The sequence below is a fragment of the Acomys minous genome, assembly GCF_964271855.1.
Source record: "Acomys minous genome assembly, chromosome: 16".
In the NCBI taxonomy this organism is placed as follows: Eukaryota; Metazoa; Chordata; class Mammalia; order Rodentia; family Muridae; genus Acomys; species Acomys minous.
The window spans coordinates 73,045,054-73,068,357 of record NC_140498.1 but is presented as its reverse complement, the minus strand read 5'-3'; the positions used below and the strand labels follow the sequence as shown (position 1 = coordinate 73,068,357).

General features: G+C 54.2%; 2 protein-coding genes across 10 annotated transcripts in view; both read right to left on the bottom strand.

Moving 5' to 3' along the window:
- The window catches only part of SH2B2 (SH2B adaptor protein 2), a 32,804-nt gene extending 21,944 nt beyond the window's left edge, over positions 1-10,860 (bottom strand). For 2 of the 6 annotated variants that reach the window (XM_084764605.1, XM_084764607.1), the window contains exons 1-2: positions 10,727-10,860; positions 10,160-10,416 (exon numbers count right to left, since the gene is read on the bottom strand). In XM_084764605.1, coding sequence (XP_084620731.1) covers positions 10,160-10,250 — 91 coding nt within the window. In that variant the 5' untranslated portion in view covers positions 10,251-10,416; positions 10,727-10,860. Of the gene's footprint in view, positions 1-8,851; positions 9,154-10,159; positions 10,417-10,726 lie in introns of those variants that run through there. The other 4 variants (XM_084764606.1, XM_084764608.1, XM_084764609.1 and 1 more) reach the window with 4 other exon arrangements.
- Positions 10,861-12,807: 1,947 nt separating this feature from the next.
- Positions 12,808-23,304, bottom strand: part of CUX1 (cut like homeobox 1) — a 346,720-nt gene continuing 336,223 nt past the window's right edge. For all 4 annotated transcript variants that reach the window (XM_084764545.1, XM_084764546.1, XM_084764554.1 and 1 more), the window contains exons 16-23: positions 22,170-22,236; positions 21,615-21,727; positions 19,509-19,625; positions 17,019-17,102; positions 16,228-16,284; positions 15,319-15,399; positions 13,864-13,928; positions 12,808-13,685 (exon numbers count right to left, since the gene is read on the bottom strand). In XM_084764545.1, the coding sequence (XP_084620671.1) occupies positions 13,616-13,685; positions 13,864-13,928; positions 15,319-15,399; positions 16,228-16,284; positions 17,019-17,102; positions 19,509-19,625; positions 21,615-21,727; positions 22,170-22,236 (654 nt within the window). In that variant the 3' untranslated portion in view covers positions 12,808-13,615. The remainder of the gene's footprint in view (positions 13,686-13,863; positions 13,929-15,318; positions 15,400-16,227; positions 16,285-17,018; positions 17,103-19,508; positions 19,626-21,614; positions 21,728-22,169; positions 22,237-23,304) is intronic.

Below are 23,304 nucleotides of genomic sequence, written 5' to 3'. Positions count from 1 at the left end.
GGTGTGGAAGACAGAGGATGTCCACACCCTGCTCTAGTTATCACTCTCCTCCTTATTTCACTGAGACGAGGGTCCTCCTACTGGTCCCAGAGCTAGTTCAGCAGGCAGCAAGTCCTGTTAATCCTCAGGTCTCTGCCGGGGGTGGGAGGGGTGGGAGGGGTGGGGGGGGCAGGGTAGGAGGCCACATCCAGCTGCTGAGATTAGAACTCAAGGAGTCTTATACTTTCAGAGTAAGTGCTCTTACCCACTGAGCCATCTCCCTACTCTCCAACCCTGTCTTTTCCTGGGAAGTATCCCTCTGTGCTAGGCAAGAATTCACATGTCCTGTGGCCCTTGACTTTCTGGTTATGTCCCAACTTTCCTCCCGCAGCCCCAGATGCTAGAAGAAGCCCAGTGACTCAGCCCTAGGAGGAGTGTGCTCTGTCCTGGCTCAACACTCTTATCGCCCGGAGCCTCGGTTTCTCTATCAATATAATGGAAGGCTGGAGCAGGGGCCCTATTAAGATACGCAAGTATGAACCAGGCGTGGTGGCGCACGCCTTTAATCCCAGCACTCGGGAGGCAGAGGCAGGAGGACTGCTGTGAGTTTGAGGCCAGCCTGGTCTACAAAGTGAGTCTAGGACAGCCAAGGCTACACAGAGAAACCCTGTCTTGAAAAACCAAACCAAACCAAACCCAAACAAACAAACAAACAAACAAACAAAACCCAGGAAAAACAAAAACAAAAACGCAAGTATGGTCCCTGGACGTTGATTACTGAGGACCAACTGCAACCTACAAGGACCAGGGACAGGTAAGAGGTGCCTTTACTTTCACCAGCATCCCAAGACCTTTGGACAGAGATAAAGACAAAGCCTTCAGGACCAGGAGTGAGAGGTGATAAGTCCCGGGTCCTGGGTAGGTCTGCCATCCTCCACACTTCACCACAACGGAGTCTGTCTGGTCTTCGTTCCTCAGCCTGGAAAGATGCTGCTCTGTTTACTGTTTTTGAAACAGTCGCTTAGGTGGCTGAGGCTGACCTCGAACTCACTATATTGCCAAAAATGACCTTGATCTCTTCATCTCCAAGGCTTCTACCTACTGCGTACTGGGATTTACAGGTGTGCACCATCACATCCCGTTTATTGGAGGCTAGGGAGGGAAACCAGCCAGGCACGCATGCCAGGCAGGCACCCCACGGGGACTCAGCTAACTCCAGTGCCTGCCTTTTTGGCTTTGTTGTTTTTAAGTGGGATGGGCTTCAGAGGAGGAGGGGAGGCGGGGTCGGGGCAGGGGTAGCTTGGCTCATGGTCTTACAAAAGGCACAGCATTGACTAACCTCAAGGCCAGACACCCAGACCGAGTCATCACTCAGACAGGGGCAGCAAGAGGGGGTGGAAGGCTTTCCGGTAGTAAAAATAGCGCTGACAATCGGAAAGGCGGGAGGGGGGGGGGCGCTGTCTTCAACCCCCGGCAGCAGTGAGCAGTTCCGGACCCCAAGGCCTGGTCATTCCTTAAAATATTGATGAGGCCGCCTCACTGCTCTGCGCTAATGGGCAGAGCACGCTAATCGATCCAGCACTCAGTGGGCGGGGAGATGCGGTGGCCCCGCCCCCTGCCCAGGAGGCTCTCAGGTTTCTGGGAAACCCTTGCTGTGGCAACAAAAATCTCCCCTTCGGTACCTTTCTTGTTCAGGAGCCGAAAAATACCCCCCTCTCCCGTGAAGGGAAGAGTGGGGAGTCTGAGATCCCTCAGGGTGCGATCTACTGGCTACTCAGGTTGCCTATGTCTGATGTGCCATTAACAGTGGCCAGGAGGATGCCGGCAGCATCAGGCAAGACGGCCCCTTTTACTACTCCTTAATTTGTGCGGGGACCACCATCGGCATGAGAGGAAGAGATGGTCAGAACGAAAGCTCATCTATTTCAGGCGAGACAGTGCCCTCCTTTAATGAGCCATTCATTATAGGGAAACTGAGGCCCCTTGGGGAACCCCGCCCCCAACCACAAGAGCAGTCTGCTGTCTCTCCTACAGGACTTTCCTGGAAGCTGGCCCCAGCCATGAGTGATTGCTCATGTCCTCCCTTTGCCGTAGTGACCTGTGACCTGGTTTGACCATGCCGCTCAGCCTCCCACTGACAGCAGAGGCTCACTCCAGCCCCCTGTGGCTCCAGCCTCATCTCTCTCCATGCAGTCCACCCACATTCCTCCAGCCCAGGGTGGTGCCCACTGGCAATGTTAGGTACCTGGGCATTGCCTCTCAGGGCCGTCTTACCTCTCACCTTGGCGGGGATCACATGTACATAGTAGGCTCTGAACCAGAGCCTCATGCAAGCTGGAATTTCCCACCCTTTCCCACCTCTATGATGCTGGCCTTGGGTAGAAGAAGTCAGTGTGACTTTTGAGTCTATGGGAGCTGGCCTATAGAGTATTTTCCTAGCACACAGAAAGCCTTGGCTTCCCATCCCCAGGACTACATATACAGGCATGGCGGTACACGTCTGTAATCCCAGCACTCAGAAGGTAGAGACAGAGGATCAGGAGTTCAAGGCCAGCTTGGGCTATATAACACGTTCGAGGCTACCCTGGGCTACTTGAAACCCCTGTCTCAGAACAACACATAAAGAATGGTCGTGACCGGGTGGTGGTGATGCTCGTCTTTAATCCCAGCACGCGAGAGGCAGAGGCAGGCGGATCGCTGTGAGTTCGGGGCCAGCCTGGTCTACAAAAGGAGTCCAGGACAGGCAAAGCTAACACAGAGAAACCCTGTCTGGAAAAAACCAAAACCAAACCAAAAGAAGAATGGTTGTGGAGGTAGGATTCGATTGGTAGAGACCTTGCCTAGCACGTGAGAAGCCTTGAGGTCTGCCCTCAGCACTAAATAAACCTGGCAGTGGTGGCTCGTGTCTGTAATCCCAGCACTTGGGAGGCAGAGGCAGAAAGACCAGGAATTCAAGGCTGTACTGGGCTACAGGGAACCTTCCTTTGCCTCAAAAGGAAAAAAAAAAAAAGTATTGGCTCTGCCGCTTTACAGGTGGGTGGTAGGGGTCTCTGGGTAGTCTCTAAACCCAAACATTTCCCTCCATCCTGGTAGGGAGGCGAAGGGGCCAGATGAACTAGGTCTGAACCCCAACTTGTCTGACTCCCAGTATGGTGGCTCGCACACCTAACGTGGCCTCAGTTTTCCCATCCCCACCTAAGAAGACGGAGGGTCAGAGCAGGGGAGTGGTGGCGCACGCCTTTGATCCCAGCACTCGGGAGGCAGAGGCAAGTGGATCTCTGTGAGTTCCAGGCTAGCCTGGTCTACAGAGCGAGTTCTAGGACAGCCACGGGTATACAGAGAAACCCTGTCTCAAACAACACAACACAAAACAAAAACAACAAACAAACAAAGAGGCTCAGAGAATACTGGCTTCACAGTTGGTAGCCCTGTGTGGTGACGCATGCCTGTATTCCCCGCATGCCTGTATTCCCCGCATGCCTGTATTCCCCGCACGCGGAAGGCAGAACAGGAGGATCAGGAGCCCAAGGCTATTTATTCTCAGCAACATAACAGGGTGGAAGCCGCTCTGGTTTACACGAGACTCCATCTCAAAATAAAGCCCACAGGACCAGGGAGATGGCTCAGTGGTTAAAGTCACTTGCTGCCAGAATTTGGGACCAAGATGGTAGAGGAAGAAAGCTGACTCTTGCAAGCTGCTCTCTGACCGACACACCTGCAAGGTGGTGCCTGTGTAGACACATGGAAAATAAATAGCTTCACTTTTAATATTAAAAGTAGATAGAAGCTGGGTGTGGTGGCGCAGGCCTTTAATCCCAGCCCTTGGGGGTGCAGAGGCAGGTGGATCACTGTGAGTTCGAGGCCAGCCTGGTGTACAAAGTGAGTCCAGGACAGCCAAGGCTACACAGAGAACCCTGTCGCAAAAAACCAAAACCCAAAACAAACAAACAAACAAACAAACAAAAAAGTAAATAAAATAAAATAAAAAGTAGCTTGTTTTGATATTAAAGCTGCCCCCGCCTCTATTTCCTAAATGAGCTTTGTAAGTCCTCTCTTTTGCTTGTGTACTCGGCACCCGGGACACCTTATCCCTCATAGCCCTGTTTCTTACTTTCCTCTCCACTCAAGTCCCTAGAACTCGGGGATCCATACTGTGGCCCAGGTGAGTTCTAGAAACTCTAGTGTGACTGGGCCACCTTTCTCCTCTGACATCTTCTCTGTCACAAAGGCCCCTCCCACTGCACTAGCCAAAGAAATGGGTTTCTGGCAACGGAAGGGCCCAGACTCTCACTGAATTTGTACAAGGCCACGCCCCCCCCCCCCAGCGTTATCAAACCCAGGGTGCAAAATGAGTGAAGTTCCAAGCCTGTCTCTTCCTGTAGCTCGCATTCCCAGCAGAATTCCTTCAAGGGCACAGAAGGGGGACCCAGTGCCTGCTTTTGGGGGAACGGAGAGCAGGGGGCCCTCAGCTGGGACCTGCATTAAGTAGGGGTCTGAAGAACAGGGTTAGGTATTGGGATCACACACTAAGATGGGGGTGGGGGATGTCTCAAAAGGCTGGCTGATTTTTCCTCAGGAGCACCCAGTGCTGGACAGCTCCCCAACACTCTGCTAGGCTGGCTCTCACCCTACCTGTGCTTTTGGGGGGTGGGGGTAGCGGTGCTGCAAAGCAGTGGTGCCCAGATCTGGCTTAGGCTTAGGACTTAGTCTCTCCTTCTTCCAGTATTGTGTGCTGTATTGGGGTGCTGATCCAGTACCCCCAAACCTACAATGCCCTCTGCCTGCCATTCAGTTTATGTGTATATGTGTGCGTGCGTGCACTTTAGAGGTTGACATCAGGTGACTTCCTCAATCTTTCTACTTTTTTTTTTTTTTTTTTTTGAGACAGAGTTTCACTGTGTAGCCTTGGCCAGCTTTGTAGACCAGGCTGTCATTGAACTCACAGAGATCTGCCTGCCTCTGCCTCCCCCCAAGTGCTGGGATTAAAGGTGTGTGCCACCACGCCCTGCTCTACCTTGTCTTTTGAGAGAGGGTCTTGAAGATGTGACCTGGTTGGCTGGCCAGCAAGTCCCCGGGGATCTTCCTATGTTCCCTTCCCCAGATCGGGGGTTACAGGCATGCACATCAGTGTGTGGGTTCTGGGGATGGATGTAACCCATCCCCTCATATGTGTGGCAAACACTAACAACTGAGCCGCCTTGCTAGCTGCTCCTCTGTGTGTGTGCATGTGTATGTGTGTGTGTGTGCATGTGTATGTGTGTGTGTATGTGTGTTTTTCCTGACACATATGAGTGATTCCTGAGACCTCCCTCCTGAGACCCCCACTCAGTTCTACGTGCTGCAGATGCTAATTAAGGATTCCTACCATCTTCTCTGACACTAGGCACCCAGCCTGGCACCACTTCACCCTCCCCACTCCTGCATTCCAGCAGCTGGCAAGCCTGCAGCTCACATGAGCCTGGAGAACCCCTTCGTCTCCTGGGTTGCCTCTCCTCTGGCCTTATTATAACACCTGTGGCTTGTGACTGTCTCCTCCATCAGACTGTGACTTCAGATGACTTGGCCCCTCTATCCTCTGAGGGTTTACAAGTATCTACAGGGTACAGCCCAGGCCTACTTCACCCAGAGGAAAAAAACAACGTACTCCCACACAGCCACACCCCCGCTTACTGCGTCCACAAAAAGGTGTGGGCTTGAATTCATGTTGAGGGTACACGTGCTGTCCCTGGGGACAGAACACAGCCGTAAAAAGACACCCAGCTAGGTGAGAGCGAAAGAGAGTTTGCTAGAATCAGGAACTGTGGCAGCCCCTGTAGCCCCACATGAACTGTCAAAGATAGGCAGTGAGGCAGGCTCGGAGACTGACTAAATCCCATAGGGGCTGCAGCCTGGAGGCTCACGGCACCTGAACCCCGCCCCCTTCAGCCTTTATCAGGGCTCAGGGGACCATGCAAGAAATAAGTCTCAGCTTGGGGCATGGCAGTGCACGCTCCAGCATTTAGGAGGTAAGGTCAAGGGGGTGTGGAGGTCATCCTGGGTAAAATAGTGTGGTAGAGGCTATCCTGGGTTGCAGGAGACTCTGTCTCAAAACAAAACAAGGACTCAGGAGGCAGAGACAGGCGGATCTCTGTCTAGGCCAGCCTGATCTACAGAATGAGTTCCAGGACAGCCAAGGCCACATAGAAAAGCCATGTCTTGAAACAAAACACAAAACAAAACAAAGGCAAGGGCTATCAAAATGACTCGCTATGTAAAGGTGCTTGCCACCAAGCCTGCTGACCCCTGTTCGGTACCTGGGACCACACCGTGGAAGGAGAGAACTGACTTCCAAACTTGTTCTCTGACGTCCACATATGTGCCACAGCGGGCCATTCCCCTCCTCCCTACATACATATAAATGTAATAAAAGTTTTGAAACAAAACAAGAGCTTAAGCTCTTGCCACAGAGAAGTGGCTTGAAGGTCTCTGACTTGTGGACTGTGTGGCTTTGGGCAAATCACTTCACTTCCCCTAAATTTGTTTTGTGACAATGCTCACAGCTCGGCACGGGTAGGCGCAGACTGAAGGCTTTAGCCCTGGGAGGCACAGGGCCCACTGGCTGGATGTCCTTGCCTTCAGCAATCTGTGTGTGTGTGTGTGTGTGTGTGTGTGTGTGTGTGTGTGTGCGTATGTATGTATGTGGTGGTGGTGGTGGTGGCGGCAGGGTGTGTGTGTTCCAAGTCCTCCTTGGGGACTCTTGGTAAGTAGGTAAGAGGGAATAAGAAGCTTTGGAAAGCATTTCTTCATAATTGGGGGTGGGAAGGAGAAAAGTGTGTGTATTAACTCTCTCTTCCCCAGAACTGTCCAACTACCCAGCATCCACGGCCCTCATTTCCAACATCCACATGGTCCAGGGTGAGAGTGTAGGCTCCCTACAGAGGCTAAGCGGGCAATGGGTAGAGGACGGCAGCTGGTGGGACACCCTGCCTCCGAGGCTGCTTTGCCCACATTAAACGGAGCCTGCTGTGAAAAGGGCTCAGCAGCTAAATGTACTTGGATCTGACCCTGTAAGCTTGTCAACTTGAACCCACATAAAGGTGGAAAGAGACACCCAAGGCCACGGGGCTATTCTCTGATCTTTGCATGTGCACCGAGGCATATGTGCCCTCACACGTCATACACAAACACCAATAATAAATGTAATTTAAGCGTCAATTAAATACAGGCAGATCTTTCTGAGTTCAAGGCCAACCTGGTCCACAAAGAGAGTTCCAGGCCAGCCAGGGATCCATAGTGAGACTGTTTTAAGCAACAATAACAACAACAACAACAACAAGAGCCAACTAAACAAAAACGTGGTGCCTCATACTAGCCTAATGGGATTTTGAAAGATTTTTTTTTTTTAAACATCTTGGAAGCCAAAAAGAGACATAGTGAAGATGAGACAGTGCAGAGTCTTCAGATCCCCTGCCCCCATAGCCTCCTGAGGAGACTTCTTAGCTGGGCTGCTACCCAAGTAGGAGAGGTGCTCCCTGAGGGGGACAATTCTAACATGTCCCCAGGCAGAAACACCATTTTTTTTTTAAATTTGGCACACAACATAATTCAGCTCAGAGGGTAGAGAGATCAGGTTGACCAGATGCCTCAATGGGTTTCGACACTAGCCGTCTAGCCTTATGGCCTGAGCTTGATTCCCTGGAACCCGTGTAAAGAAAGAACTCTCGAAAGTTGTCCTCTGATACACACACACACATACACACACACACACACACACACACACACACACACACACACACTCACAAAAAAACAAGCATTTTTTAAAAAATTCACAAAGGGGCAGAGAAGTTCAACACCGGCCTGACAGCCCCGCCCCCTGCATCACTTCGGGTGAACTAGACTCTGGCTTATTCAGGATCACAGCCTCTTGGGGGGAATACCCTGCGACTCTCTGATTACTGCAGACTTCTGACCCTGAAGACCCCATTGAGGGGGATTATGCGAGGGTGGAAGAATAGGAAAGCCCTGGCGGGTCCCTGCCTCTGCCTGGCTTCGAGCCCCCCGCAGCCCTGGCGCGGTTCTTACTCGCGAAGCTCACAGGTTCATCAATGGCCTAGGCCGAAGGGGCTGAATGGAGGGCACTAACCCGCCCCTTCTTAAAGGAGCCGGCCTGTCACCATCGGCGACAAATCCTGGGCGTCTCTGGAGCTCCAGAGTGGGCGGGTCACGAATGATGGCTGTGCGAAAGGGGGCCTGGGCTGGAAGGAGGACGACCTCACGAGGTAACTGGGGTCCCCACTGGGGTCTCTCCAGACCCCGGCGTGTAGCCATACCCTCATTCTGGATTGACCCACCTCCTCCCAGACCCGGGAAGAGACTTGAACGTCGTCCCCCCGCCCCCCCAGCCTCGGATCCCTTCCTGTAGAGGAGCCCCTCCAACCAGCCTGGGTCCGATGAGGGAAAGGGGGCCCAGCTGCTCCAGAGGTGGCTTCTAACCCCCGGCCCAGCTTCCCATTACTCTCCCCTTCGCCTGGGTTGTGAGTCCGGGATCTGATCCCAGCGGGGCTCATCCCCTCTGTCGCGCGTCCTCCTCCCTCCCACCGGTGCACACAAAGACGACACGCTCGGACCCGGCGCGTGCGGTCCCGTTTCCCGGGGTGGCGGTGAGCACACACACACACACACACACACACACACACACACACACACACACACACACACACACACACACACACACACACACCCTGGGGGACAGCTGGGCACCGGGTGGGGTACACACACACACACACACACACACACACACACACACACACACACACACACCCTGGGGGACAGCTGGGCACCGGGTGGGGTAAAGGACCACGGGGACAGGAAACTGAGGACAAGCAGGCCGTACCTACAGGCGCGCAGCTTCGGCCGCGCGGGCCGGGGCGCCAAAGGAGCGCTGCCCCGACCGCGGCCGGGATCCCAGGACCCTGTGGTGCATGGCCCTCCGGGCCGGAGCTCCGCCCTTGGTGGCCGGTGGTGGCGGCGGAGGTAGCTCCTGCTTCCCTGGCCTGCAGCTTGCAGGCTCGTTCGCTCTTGCGGTCTCGGCGCGGCCCCCTTGAGGTTCTCTCCCTCTTTGGGCTCCCCAGCTCCGCGCGCTCCGAGCCCAGCCTCGCGCGCCGCGCGCCCCTGCTGCTCCCTCCGCGCCCCTGGCCCTCCTCCCTGCCCAAGCAGCGCGCGCCTCTGGGCCCCGCCCCACCACTAGTCCCGCCCCAACACGCCCACCCTCCCTTTTCAGGCCCCTCCCTTGCCGCAACCTCCCGCCCACGCGGCTTGAGTCTCTAGCCACGCCCCCGATCCCCCCCCCCCCCCCCCAGCAGTGCTCTTTTTTTCTCAGGAGCCCTAGTGGCGCCGGTCAACTGGCCTGTCTTCCTCCGGACAGTGGCTGAGCCAAAAGACCTGACCTGGGTGCCCAGGTCTCGTGGCCAGTCCTAGGAATACCTCTCGCGTGGGAGCGTCTCCCGGAGCCTGGGGTAGTAGCCTCCAAGGGCAGGATTGGAGGGTGTTCTATGTGGTGGGTCACCCGGGCGTGGATACCCTGGAAATGTCCCTGGGTTATGAGATTCAGACGGGGGCGGGAGCTGTAGGCCGACCCTCCGCCGCGAGGACAATGGGAGCCTCGAGTAGGTCCAGATGTCGCAACCGAGGAAATGTCTGTCTGGTTCTCAAGCTTCCAGAAACCGAGAGCCACGCCCCCTGCCCTCCGGGTGCGGGGAAATCGTCCGGGATCCCAGGGTCAGGGAAGATCCCCCTACACTCAGGCCCTCGCCACCCAACTTTATCGTGGTGTTGGGGAGACTGGCCCCACCAAGTGAAGTGTCTGAGGTTGTCCGGAACTCCCTGAAGTCCTCACTCTGGGTTGGCTACAGAACCAGAACTAGGAATTCCTGGTCTGATCCCTGTAGCAACGCTCTAGGGCGGGGGTGGGGGTGGGGTGGGGATGGGGGGGGGCTGGTGAAGGGGGGGGAAGGTGTGGGAGGAGCCAGGTGTATTGATTTATGCTAGTAATCCCTGGGTAAGGTGAGGCCGAAGGGAGCAAGCTCTAGTTTGAGGCCAGCCTTGGGTATATAAGACACTGTCTCAAAAAGCCAAAACCAAAAAACAAAAACCCACAGGTGTGTTAGAGGCTAGTCAGGGGTGAGACCTATATAGGTCTTACTTCCGCAGTGGATATGGTCCCTTGGGTCTGCTCTCCTCTCCTTGCTCCCACAGCAGGCATCTGTGCGGGATCTGCTTCCCTCGGTGCTCATCTCAGGCTGTGATGCACCTGGAGTGACTCCATCAGCTGCCTTCCTCCCACCCACCGTGGCCTCTGACCTCTGTAAAGTCCTTTCGCTCACAGGAAATCAGAGACTCAACGATTACTTCCCAGGAAGTAGCAGGGGTAGCATGGAAATGGGGGTGCTGGTGGTGACCCTAGAGAAGTGTGTGTGGGGGGGGTGTGCTCAGGACAGGAGGCCTGCCCGGGGTTACCTGTCCCTTCTCAGTGACACACGGGCCAGCAGCTGCTGTGTTTCTGGAGCTGGCCAGCAAACACTTAATGAAAGCGTAGGCTGTAATCCAGCCATTGATTGGCCTTGTGTGGCTGGAAACCAGAAAGCCTGTGAATGAACTCAGGAAGCGTGGGACAGGGGCTGGAGGGAAACTCTGTGTGGTGTGGCTGGGGAACCCACTGTCCCCACCGTCCAGGGGGCGGGGGAAAGCTGGGGCAAGAAAGAGGACTCACCTGACTCTAAGTAGTGGCTTGAGTTGGATGGCGGGCTGTCAGTGGCTGGCGAGGATTCTGGGGTGGGAAAACCCCCGGGACAAGACAATAGTCCTGATTCCCCAAGAGGAGGAAGTGAGAAGCGAGAGTCTGAGGACCCACAGGAGGAACTGACCGGAGACGTTGAAGGAGGGTGGCGGTGATTGGCTAGGAGCAGCTGTCATGGAGGTTGGAACGAGGGTCATGGGTGACAGGTGCCATTTGAGGGTAGAAGCTTTTGGGGCCTTGGAGGAAGATAAGATAGGCCAGATGCTCGGGGCGTGCTTCTGGTGGGCCCTGAAGGAGGCAGAGGCCATAGAGTGCTCACGAATAAGCCTGGCATGCAGATCCCGCAGGGAGTCTTTTTCTCTTTTTTTAATGTATTGTATGTCCTTTGTCTGCATGTCCATCTGCACACCAGAAAACGGCATCAGACACTTGTGAGCTGTCATGTGGGTGCTGGAATCGGACTCAGGACCTTCAGAACCACTGAGCCATCTCTCCAACCCCATTTTGTTGTTCTGTTTTTCAAGACAGAATTTCTCTGTGTAGCCCTGGCTGTCCTCGAACTCACTCTATAGACCAGGCTGGTCTCAAACTCATAGAGACCTGCCTGCCTTTGCTTCCCAAGTGCTGGGATTAAAGGTGTGTGCTGCCACCACCACCACCATGGCCATCCAGCTCCCAGTGAGGCTTGCTTTTGTGAGTGGGATGGACTGGGGGAAACTGGCTCTCAGAGCGCTACAGGGTGATGGCTTTGGTGCACTTGGCAAGCCAGGGCCCAAGAGGAAGAGGCATGCTTCATTCATGGCTCCGGGGCACACGGAAATAGAAGCAGCAACTCCCCAGGAGCTGACATGAAGGTGACATGAACACATTGGGACATGTCAGGCCCTCAGCCATGGCTGCCATGACTAACTGATGAGCACTCAGTGCTGTGTGGTTTCCTGAGACACTTCTTGTTGTTGTTCAGAGTGGTGAAGTAATGATCCTGATGGCTGGGATTGTGTACACACACACACACACACACACACACACACACACACACACACACACGGTGTTATTTATCTATCTTTTGGGGTGGGGATTAAACTCTGGGTCTTCTGCATACTAGGTAACACTCTACCACTGAGCCACACCCCAGTCCCTCACTGGAGGATTCTAGGCAGGTGCTCTACCACTGAGCCACACAACCAGCCCCTCACTGGGGGATTCTAGGCAGGTGCTCTACCACTGAGCCACACCCCATCTCCTCACTGGAGGATTCTAGGCAGGTGCTCTACCTCTGAGCCACACCCTAGCCCCTCACTGGGGGATTCTAGGCAGTTGCTCTACCACTGAGCCACACCCCAGCCCCTCACTGGGGGATTCTAGGCAGGGGCTCTACCTCTGAGCCACACCCTAGCCCCTCACTGGGGGATTCTAGGCAGGTGCTCTACCACTGAGCCACACCCCAGCCCCTCACTGGGGGATTCTAGGCAGGTGCTCTACCACTGAGCCACACCCCCAGCCCCTCACTGGGGGATTCTAGGCAGGGGCTCTTCCACTGAGCCACACCCTAGCCCCTCACTGGGGGATTCTAGGCAGGTGCTCTACCACTGAGCCACACCCCAGCCCCTCACTGGGGGATTCTAGGCAGGTGCTCTACCTCTGAGCCACACCCCCAGCCCCTCACTGGGGGATTCTAGGCAGGTGCTCTACCACTGAGCCACACCCCAGCCCCTCACTGTGGGATTCTAGGCAGGTGCTCTACCACTGAGCCACACCCCCAGCCCCTCACTGGGGGGAAGATTCTAGGCAGGCTGTTACACTGAGTTAGATCTCACAGGTTGTTTGGGAATAAAAAATATATTTCTGTGTTGGATGGGGCTGTAGTCAACAGCCTCTGACACTCTGGTCTGGGTTCCAGCAAAGCTCTGGACTCTTACTCATAGCATTCCTGGGGACAGGAAGTATGGTGGAGAGCTTACCTACAAAGCCAAGTAAGCTTCATGGGGGTGGGGGGTGGGGTGCTGCTGCAGGCACCCAGTGTCCAGCTGAGGAGTAAGAATACAAAAGCCCACTGTGGCTGCGATGATTCTTTATTTCAAACGTGCAAAGCTGAAGGAAAAAAAAAAAAAAAAGAAATCAAATCCAGCTGAGGAAGATCCGCCTGTGGCCCTGAGAGGTGGCCTTGCTATCGCCACCGAGGACAAGTTTTGCTGGGGCCTCTCATAGACTGTGGTCTGAGGTGTCTGAGGCACAGGGGCCTTGATGGAGAGACTTCCTCTTCTAGAAACCAGAACACCTTACTGAAGAAGCAAGCAGAACTCAAATCATGAACTGGGTGTCGGGGAAGGGGTAGTGGAAACCATCCCGCCATCTGTTGGAGCTCCCTGTCTCGAGGACGGCGGTGAGGTTGTGCCAAACCCGCCACCCCCACTCCGTCCCGCACCGGGCAATAGGGTAGATGAAAAATCCTGTTGACCTAGAAAAGTCTCCCACCAATTTTTTTTTGGGGGGGTGTGGGTTTGGTCCCAAGGGAGCCTATAGGAATGCCAGAGTGGGTGGTGACACAGTCAGGAAGCTCTGCCACCAGGGCTAGAGGTTCTGATGTGGGTGGAGCCCAGGTCAGGTGACTAATCTGAGGGCGGAGCCTCAGGGGCCGCAGTCTAGCTGGGGTGCTAGGGGTTGTTTGAACCTAGGGGCTCCAAAGGGCCTGTGAGATCCTTTGAAAGGAGCTCTAGGGGACCTGGGCGTCTGGCAGCTGTTGGCTGAGGACAGAGACAGTTTCCGTGGGGGATGTTTTTGGGGGAAGGAAGGGCTATGTCATTAGAAGCAGCTGATCAAGCAGGGAAATGCAGCCAACACATCTCGGGGGGAGTCTGGGTGTCACTGCCATAAGTCGCCAGCTGCTGCCCCGTTGTCACTCTCGTGGAATTTGTGCAGATGATCGGCAAACCTGAGGGAACAAGGAACAAAGCTGAGACAGTAGAGAAGATGGGTGAACAAGGGCTGGGGATGCTAGCATGGGAGCTATGCTGGAGGGCTGGAGCAGCAGCAGCCATGGAACTTGGAGTGCTCCTGGGGCTTATGAGGGCTTGGCTCTAGGTTTGCAGAAGGCCAGGGAGCATCCTTACTTCTTGGCGCAGGTGGCAGCACAATCTCTCTCCACGCTTTCACTCCATGCCAGCTTGTACAGCACCTGGTTGGGTGGAGACACCGTGAGTTATCTGCCCCGCAACTCCCATTGTCGCCTACAGCTGTTAGGTCTGGTCTCTGTGGGGTGGAAAGGTTCCCATGGCCCAGGTCCTTGGGTGGGAGGCCTTGGAGATACTCCTGAGCCAACAGATGCTTAGAAAGAGGCAGACACAGAGTTATATTCAATAAGAGTACCAGACTTGGAGCCCAGGCTAGCCATAGGGCCCTTTCACCTATGCCTAGCAGGCGGCAGTGCTTCCTGATGCTAGAACCTTCTATGCCCACACTTATTCTCCCTCCCTCTATTTAGTGGATGAAGGCATCACTCAGCCCCACGTCCTTGGATTGTCCTCAGCCCACTGACTATAAAGGGCAGTCTTGGTACCTGGGCAGATGGTTGCACATGGCCTTCGTCTCTGTGTAGCCCACTGTCTATTCCCTAGGGCTCTAGTTAGGCTTGCTTCTTTCCTGCCTTAGTCTCCCACAAGTGCTGGGAATGGAACCCGGGGACTTGTACTTGCTAGGCAAGCACCATACATCTGAGCCACACCCCAGCCCCTCACTAGGGGATTCTAGGCAGGTGCTCTACCATTGAGCCACACCCCAGCCCCTCCCTGGAGGATTCTAGGCAGGTGCTCTACCACTGAGCCACACCCCAGCCCCTCACTGGGGGATTCTAGGTAGGTGCTCTACCACTGAGCCACACTCCAGCCCCTCACTGGGGGATTCTAGGCAGGTGCTCTACCACTGAGCCACACCCCAGCCTCTTACTGGGGGATTCTAGGCAGGTGCTCTACCACTGAGCCACACTCCAGCCCCTCACTGGGGGATTCTAGGCAGGTGCTCTACCACTGAGCCACACCCCAGCCCCTCACTGGGGGATTCTAGGCAGGTGCTCTACCATTGAGCCCCACCCCAGCCCCTCACTGGAGGATTCTAGGCAGGTGCTCTACCAGTGAACTGTAACTCCCGTCCTCTTTTTATTTTTGAGAGAAGGTGTCATTAAGCTGGTCCAGACTGTCCTCAACATACTATGTAGCCCAGGCAGGGCTTAAACTTGTGATCCCCCTGCTTCAGCCTCCTGAGTAGCTGGGATGACAGGCCTTTATCTGTATGCCAGTTTTTCACTCAGTCTTCCCACAAAACCCTTCCAGTACTGGGTCTCTTGCCTCCACTCCGGAATGGCTGCCTGTGCTGCAGACAGGCAGCCTGATATTGGGGTGTTCCTTGTCTCTAAAATGAGTTGAAGTCCTTGGAGTTGGGGAGGAGACAGGAGAGAGCCAGAGCTGAGGGTGTGGCTTTAGGGGGAGGCTCTGGAAATCCTCCACACAGTAACAGCGCCCTGCAGCCCAGAAGAGTGTCGAGACGTCACTGGGCAATGTGCGCATGCTCACCAGAAAGACCAGGCAGTGCAGGAACAAGGTGTAGAAGAAGCCAATGGTGCGGGCCATTTTGTTGGAGAGGATCAGACGTCCCTGCAGGCAGATAAGGGGGGGATGTGGGGCAGAGTTGCTCTGAGCTCCTTCCTGTGGAGGTTTGCAGGCAGGAGAAGGGGTGGGCTGGCAGTAGGGGCCCACTTGCCCCTGGGACGAAGTAGGGGTACTCAGGCTACAGGCAATTTCCTTGAGTGCATTTGCATGTGCACATGCACCTGTGGAAGCCAGAAGTTGGTGTCGGGTGTCTTCTTTTAATTACGCCCCACTTTTATTCATTTTATTGAGACAGGATCTCACTACGTCGTCTGGCTAGCCTGGAACTCGCTATGTATGAGAGGCCTTGATCATACAGAGATCCGCCTGCCTCTGCCTCCCAAGTACTGCCACTCTATAGCTGGATCCACTTTTCTTTTCTCTCCCCCGACCCCCCCCCCCGCCTCTCTCTCTCTCTCCCTCTCTCTCTCTCTCTCTCTCTGCTAAGCTCACCAGCCAGAAAGCCCCACATTTCCCCAAGTCTCACCACCACCATCACCACCACCCCGCTAGTGGTGGGTTCAGGGGCTTGCCATGCCACCAGTCACTTTTATGTGGGTACCATGTGTACATGACTACAGTGACTTGAACTCAAGTCCTGTTTGCTCAGCAAACACTGCATCTGCAGAGCGACTGACGACCAAGCTCTCGGTAAGATTTCTGATGAATGGTGCCCCTTGCAGGCCAACCCTCGAAACTACAGGCAATGATGCTGTCTGAGGAGGTGGTCACACAGCCCAGAGGGGCTCCCCGAGTGATCCAAGGGTTTCTTCAGAGGTGCTGAAGACCAAAGACACAGGTACACCATAAGCAGATACAGGGATGAGGACTCACCATGCCAAGTGTGGCCTTGTCCCAGGGGCTCAGGCCTAAATACTTCCTCTGCCGTTCCTGAAGGAAGAGAGACATTAAAAGAGGCTCCCATGAAGAGAGGGGCCCTACCTGGCCATGGCTGCCTGAATTTCGATGTCATTTACAACACCAGAGGGCTGCCAGGGACGCCCTGCCTGTGTAATCTGTGTCACACTCAAAATAACAGCCTAGGCTGTCCCTCAACAACCATATGACCCGAGCCTAACAGCTCTTTCTCCCCGGGAGAGTCTTCCCTGGCATGGCTTCTGTAGTCTAAGAGCGGAGGGGACTTGGTGGCTCCTACCACAGGGAGTCGTGACCCCTTTGCTGCTCTGCCTTGCCCAATAGGGTATCCTCTAGACTAACCTGTTTACCAGCGGTCCTCAACTTGTGGGCCGTGGCCCCTTTGGGAGTTACGTGACCCTTTCCAAGGGATCACCTAAGACCATCCTGCATATTAGATATTTCCATTACGATTTATCGCAGCAGCAAGTTACAGCTATTAAGTAGCATGAACTGTATTAAAGCGCTGCAGCACAGGGAAGGCTGAGACCCACTGCCGTCCACTGACACACACCTTAGCTGACGCCCGGCGTACGCAGAGGTGGGTCAGGAGTTGAGGAGGATAAGCAAGAGTAGACAGGAAGCCCGGGACTCACCCAAGGGAGGCAAGGGCTCCGTGGCCAACCCCCGCCCACCGACCCTCACTGGAGGATTCTAGGTAGCCTCTACCCCTGAGCTGCACTCTCAGCCCCAGAGTCCTGTTCACGAACCCTCTTGCTGAAGGAGGAGAAAGGGTCCAGGCGTTCCTCGTACTGGGAGGAGTACCGCAGCTCTGTGTCATCACTGCCGCCAGCCTGCGCGGGGAAGGATAGAGCCAGTCAGCCACTGGGGTTTGGGAATCTGGGCTCCAGGAAAGACAGGATTAGAGCTGGGAGAGGGTGCTGAAATGAGCAGTGGCTTGTATGTTATGGGATGGCGGGGTGAGGAGGTGGGGGGGGGGGGAGGGGGACAGGTGTGAGTTCTTTCTCTTCACTTTCGAACCCCAAGGCTGGGGTCACGGCACCCCTGGGGAGCTAAATCTTAGAAAGGCTAGAATGTAGAAGCCGGAAGCTCAGTTCCCAGGGCATAGGTGTATGCGTGTTTTCGGGAACCTTGAACTTCCGGCCTCAAATGATCCTCTTGTCTCAGCCTCACAAGAAGCTAGTACCACAGGGGGAGTGCCACTGAGCCAGCTGGACTGCTTGCTAAAAGGTATCCAGAAGAGGCACACTCCCAACAGCCCATAATAGACTCGAGTTTGCAGAACCTGAGTGCCCTCTAGTGGCCCGGAAAGGGATCTTGCTTCAATTGCGTGGGAATGGTGCCTCTGGGCCAAGAGTCTTAGGACCACAGCTGTCTCCGCTTCCTTCTCCAACTCGTTATTTCACGTGTCTCCGTGGATGGGCGTGCAGGCACGCATACGTGTGGTGTGTGTGTGTGTGTGTGCATGGAGGCTCTGAGGTCAGGAGCCTTCCGTGCTTATACTACGCTTACTCACTGAGGCACGGTCGCCCGGAACGAGAGCTTGTCTAGCTAAAGCTTGCCTTTCTGCCTTCTGGATTCTGGGATTAACAGGCAGGCCACCACACCTCGCTGGCACTTTTATGGGATCTGGGGATCTGAACTCTAGTCCACAGGCTTGCACGGCACGCACTCTACCCACGGAGGCATCTCCCCATCTCTTCTGAATTATCCACTGTCTTCCCTGAGCTACCAAAAAGGTTTCTGTATGAATGATAGACTTTGTCTGGGAGGCCTGGGGCCTGAGAGACGCCACTATAACGAACAGGCGTCTAGTCTTGTCTTGTTTTGTTTTCGAGACAGGGTTTCTCTGTGTAGCCTTGACTGTCCTGGACTTGCTTTGTAGACCAGGCTGGCCTCAAACTCACAGAGATCCACCTGCCTCTGCCTCCCGAGTGCTGGGATTAAAGGCGTGCGCCAACACTGCCCAGCAGGTGTCTGGTCTTTTCTGTTCGTTGTTTTTGGGGTGCATATTATATGTGGTCTTTTTATTTTTTGTTCTTCTAAAATTTAGTTTTTATATGTATGCATGGTTTGTCTACACGTATGTACCTCATGCATGTAGTACCCACGGAGGTCAGAAAAGGGTGTCTCCAACTGTTTTTTTTTTTTAATATTCTATTTAATTTATGTGCACTGGTGTCAGATCTTGGAGTTACAGACAGTTGTGAGCTGCCATGTGGGTAATGGGAATTGAACCCGGGTTTTTTGGAAGAGCAGGCAGTGCTCTTAACCACCAAGCCATCTCCCCAGCCCCCAACTGTTCTTATTCTTTCTAGAAAGAGCATCATTAGGTAGTCTAGGCTAGACTCAAATTGGTGAGACTCCTGTGCCAGCTTCAGCCATTACCAGGCACTACCATACTTGGCCAATCACAAAAATTTTGTGAGGGGAGGCTGGAGAGATGGCTCAGTGGTTAAGAGAACCAGTTACTCTTCCAGAGGGCCTGAGTTCGATTCCCAACACCTATATAGAGGCTCACAATCAAGTTCCAGGGGATCAAATCCAGTTCCGGGGATCAAATGCCCTCTTCTGGCCTCCTTGAGCACCAGGCACACATGCCATATATGGACATACATGGAAGCAAGAACCCATAAACAGAAAATAAAAATAAATAATTATTAAAGTTATTTTAAAAAATCACACCTATTCAAGCCAGGTATGGTGATACATGCATGCAACCCCAGCACTTGGGAGGTAGAGGCAGGAGGATTGAAGTTCAAGGCTGCCTTCAGTTACATGGTAAATCTGAGGCCAGCCTGAGATACATATGACCCTGTCTCAATGACAGTGTCCCCACACATCCCCAGTCCCCCAGGGCCTGTTTGACATGTTTAGCACACTGGTGAGCTAGCAGACCATTCCAGAATCGCAGAGGTGTGGCTGGAACTGGCAGTGCCTCGGTTGATGACCCCTGCCTGACTGGTGCTGTAACTTGCCACCTCCTCGCTGGTTCTGAATGAACCTCTACCGGGTTTCTCTCTAGTGGTTTGTCCCACGCATGTATGGGCATCTGACAGGTGGGAAGGGGTGTGTGTGAATATCCTTTGGGGTCCCCCTGGTGCTGACCACACAGTGGACCACCATCCAACCCTCCCCAATCTTGCTTCAAGTGCTCCAACAGCTCCACTCCCCACGCATCGTCTCTCTGGGGCTAACGGGAGCATGCGCAGGGGCGGCAGACAGGAGCAGCGGCTTACCCGGCCAGGGTAACTCTGCAAGAACTTGATCTTCTCAAAAAGCTTGATGTTGTCGGCACGCAGGCTGTCCAGCTCGCTCTGCAGGGCTTGGATGGTGTGCTGGGCCATGCGGCTCTCCTGTGGGTGGGGTCAGAATAAGGGTGGATGAAGGAGAGATATGAGGTCTCCATCTGCCTGGGGCCCTTTCTGCGCTTGTGGTATAGTATGTACAAGTGTGGGTGCGTGTGTGTGTGCACACCTGTGGAACTCAGGCTTGCACAGCGAGCACTTTACCCACTGGGCATCTCCCCAGCCTCCTGTAGTTTTGACCTGCTGACTCTGCTTGGAGATAAGCCCTCTAGAAAGTCCCTTTGTGGAAAGTTTAGCTTCTTCACATTTGATTTTGCTATTTTTTATGGTTTGGGGCTTTTAAAATAAAAAAAAATTTTAAAGTTACTTTTTAAAGTTTTATTTTATGTGTACGAGTGTCTTGTGTGTATACATTGCACTGTGTGCACACCTCGTGCACATGGAGGACAGAATAGGGTTTCTTTCTTTCTTTCTTTCTTTTTCCTTCCTGGCAGCTTTGAAGTAAGCAGCTTGCCTTTGTCATATGGCTTGTCATGGTATGCTGCCTGGCCACAGGCTCAAGGCAACAATTCCAACCCATCATAGACTGAAGGGTCTGAAACTATGAACCCCCCAAACCTTCCCTCCTCTATGCCCTACCTTCTTTCTTTTGCTTGCAGTCCTGACGATGGGACCTAGGGCCTTGTGGATGCTAGGCAGGTGCTCCACCCTTGAACTACTGGGGGATTCTAGGCAGGTGCTCTACCACTGAGCCACACCCCAGCCCCTCACTGGGGGATTCTAGGCAGGTGCTCTACCACTGAGCCACACCCCAGCCCCTCACTGGGGGATTCTAGGCAGGTGCTCTACCTCTGAGCCACACCCCAGCCTCTCACTGGGGGATTCTAGGCAGGTGCTCTACCACTGAGCCACACCCCAACCTCTCACTGGGGGATTCTAGGCAGGTGCTCTACCACTGAGCCACACCCCAGCCCCTCACTGGGGGATTCTAGGCAGGTGCTCTACCACTGAGCCACACCCCAGCCCCTCACTGGGGGATTCTAGGCAGGGGCTCTACCGCTGAGTCACACCCCAGCCCCTCACTGGGGGATTCTAGGCAGGGGCTCTACCACTGAGCCACACCCCCAGCCCCTCACTGGGGGATTCTAGGCAGGGGCTCTACCACTGAGCCACACCCCAGCCCCTCACTGGGGGATTCTAGGCAGGGGCTCTACCACTGAGCCACACCCCAGCCTCTCACTGGGGGATTCTAGGCAGGTGCTCTACCACTGAGCCACACCCCAGCCCCTCACTGGGGGATTCTAGGCAGGGGCTCCACCACTGAGCCACACCCCAGCCCCTCACTGGGGGATTCTAGGCAGGTGCTCTACCACTGAGCCACACCCCAGCCCCTCACTGGGGGATTCTAGGCAGGTGCTCTACCACTGAGTCACACTCCCAGCTCTACCACGGACTTACATATACAACCCTTTCTTTTCTTCAAACAGGATCTTTCTAAATTGCCCAGGCTGACTCTGAACTTACGATGTCCCCCTGCTTCAGCATCTATAGTAAACGGGGTTGTAGACCTGTACCTGCAGTCCCGGCAGATTCATTCTATGGGGTAAGCTCTACTCTTCCCCCACCCATTCTGCTTCCCTGTACCCCAGTGTGCTGCAGATATTCCTCCATGGACAGCTGTACCCAGAAGCCTTCTGCCTGAATGGCCCAGGTACCCTCCACTCTTGGGGCGCCTCATTCCTGCTCAAAGCCTTGTGGGTATTCCAGCCAGGCAGTCTGTGCGCACCTTCATGTCTTGTGTCCTGTATCTCCTTCCTCCAACTCTGGAAAAGTCCCTAATGTTCTTACTTTAAGTTTCTGAATACCTTCTCAAGGCCCAAAGTGGCACAGCCTCCTCCAGGAAGTCTCAACTGCGCAGAATGCATCTAAGCTCGATGCTGTTTTAAGTAACTGTTGTTTTCCCCAAGCCTGTGTCTTCCGACCTTGGTGCCCTCAGATTTGAGGCCTGTGTAGGACAGGAAGTAGGGTGAGACTCACAGCCTCCAGCTCTTGGTTCCGGGTGCGGAAACGTTCCCTCTGGCTGGAGATGATGGAAAGTAGGGAGTCCACCTGACCTTCTGGGAGGGTCCCACTAGTTGACACCGAGGGTCCTGGGAGGAAGCAGAGTATGGAGTGGGGTGTCAGGATGCGAACTGCTCACCACCTGCACTGTCAGAGGGGGCCAGCTCCCATCCCAGCAGTCCCTTCCCCGTGGATCTTGGCCTTGAACAGGAGCCTTGTGGCCCGCCCTACAACAGGCTCCGACTGCAATAGTGGAGAGGGTGACAGTGGTGGGGGGTGGAATGCAGTGAGACACAGGCGCACTGAGGGAGCTGGGGAATCAGGGGAAACTGCGGGTTCCAGCATGAACACTGCAGAAGGTGGCTTTCCCCTGACGATGGGAGCTCTCTTACTTTATCTCTTTTCTGAGGCAAGCCTTGGGGACAACGGTTACATTGCTGGGATGGGGCCCCTTCTATCTTTGAGAGAGCACAGAGACTTTGAGCGCCCCTAATTCCTTGGGTGGGTGCTCTTCAGCCAGTCCTTCCTCACCATAGAACAGGGCTGTGGCCTCCTTGATGGGTTCTGGAATCTTCTCTAGGCCTTGCTCGGAAGCTCCCTGTAGGGTAAAAAAAGGAAAACATGAGACGTGTTCGTCACAGTGTAGAAAATTTTAAGGGTGGGAAAGCCAAACATGGCACTTGGAGCACTTTAGTCAGACTTGCAGGAAGGCCTGTAGCAGATGCTGGGTGTGGATGGGTCTCTAAGCCAATCCAGAGTCCAGGAGCCTGTTCCCTTCTGGCCACAGACTGTGCCCAGGTGTGTAACCTTACTGCTGTGACATAGGATCTTCCAGCTTCTCTCTCCAGTGTGGTTCTTCATCCCTGAGACGGCAGGTGGCAGGCCAGCAAGGTGGCTCAGTGGGCAAAGCCAAGGGTGATGACCTGAGTTTAATCTCTAGAACCCACATAGTGGAAGGAGAGAACTGACTCCTGGACGTTGTCTTCTGGCCTCCACAGGGACCCCGTGCACAGTCTCTCTCTCTCTCTCTCTCTCTCTCTCTCTCTCTCTCTCTCTCTCTCTCTCTCTCTCTGTCTCTCTCTCTCTGTCTCTCTGTCTCTCTGTCTCTCTCACACACACACACACACAAATAAGTAAATTTAATGAAAATGAAAATGAAGGGGGCTGAAGAGAAGGCTCAGATGTTGAGAGCACGGCTACTCTTCCAGAGGGCCCAGGTTCGATTCCCAGCACCTACATGGTAGCTCACAACAGTCTGCAACTCTAGTTCCAGGGGATCTGGTGCCCTCTTCTGGACTCTGAAGATACTGCATGCACATGGCGCACAGGCAAAGCATCCATAAACAAACAAACAAAAAAAGAACCTCAAAAAATTAAAACGAGGGCTGGAGAGATGGCTCAGAGGTTAGGGGTACCTGACTGCTCTTCCAAAGGTCATGAGTTCAATTCCCAGGAACCACATATTGGCTTACAACCATCTATAATGAGATCTGTATACATAATAAATAAATAAATCTTAAAAAAAAATTAAAACGACAGGTGGCCCCTTTAGGCACCACTTGTTTGAAGGACCTGGGTCCATCAGCTATGCAGTTGGGTTCATGTAACCTTGCTTTGCCTCTGACTAGAGCTTTTAGCTTCTGGACACAAGCTAGCACAGGCCGCT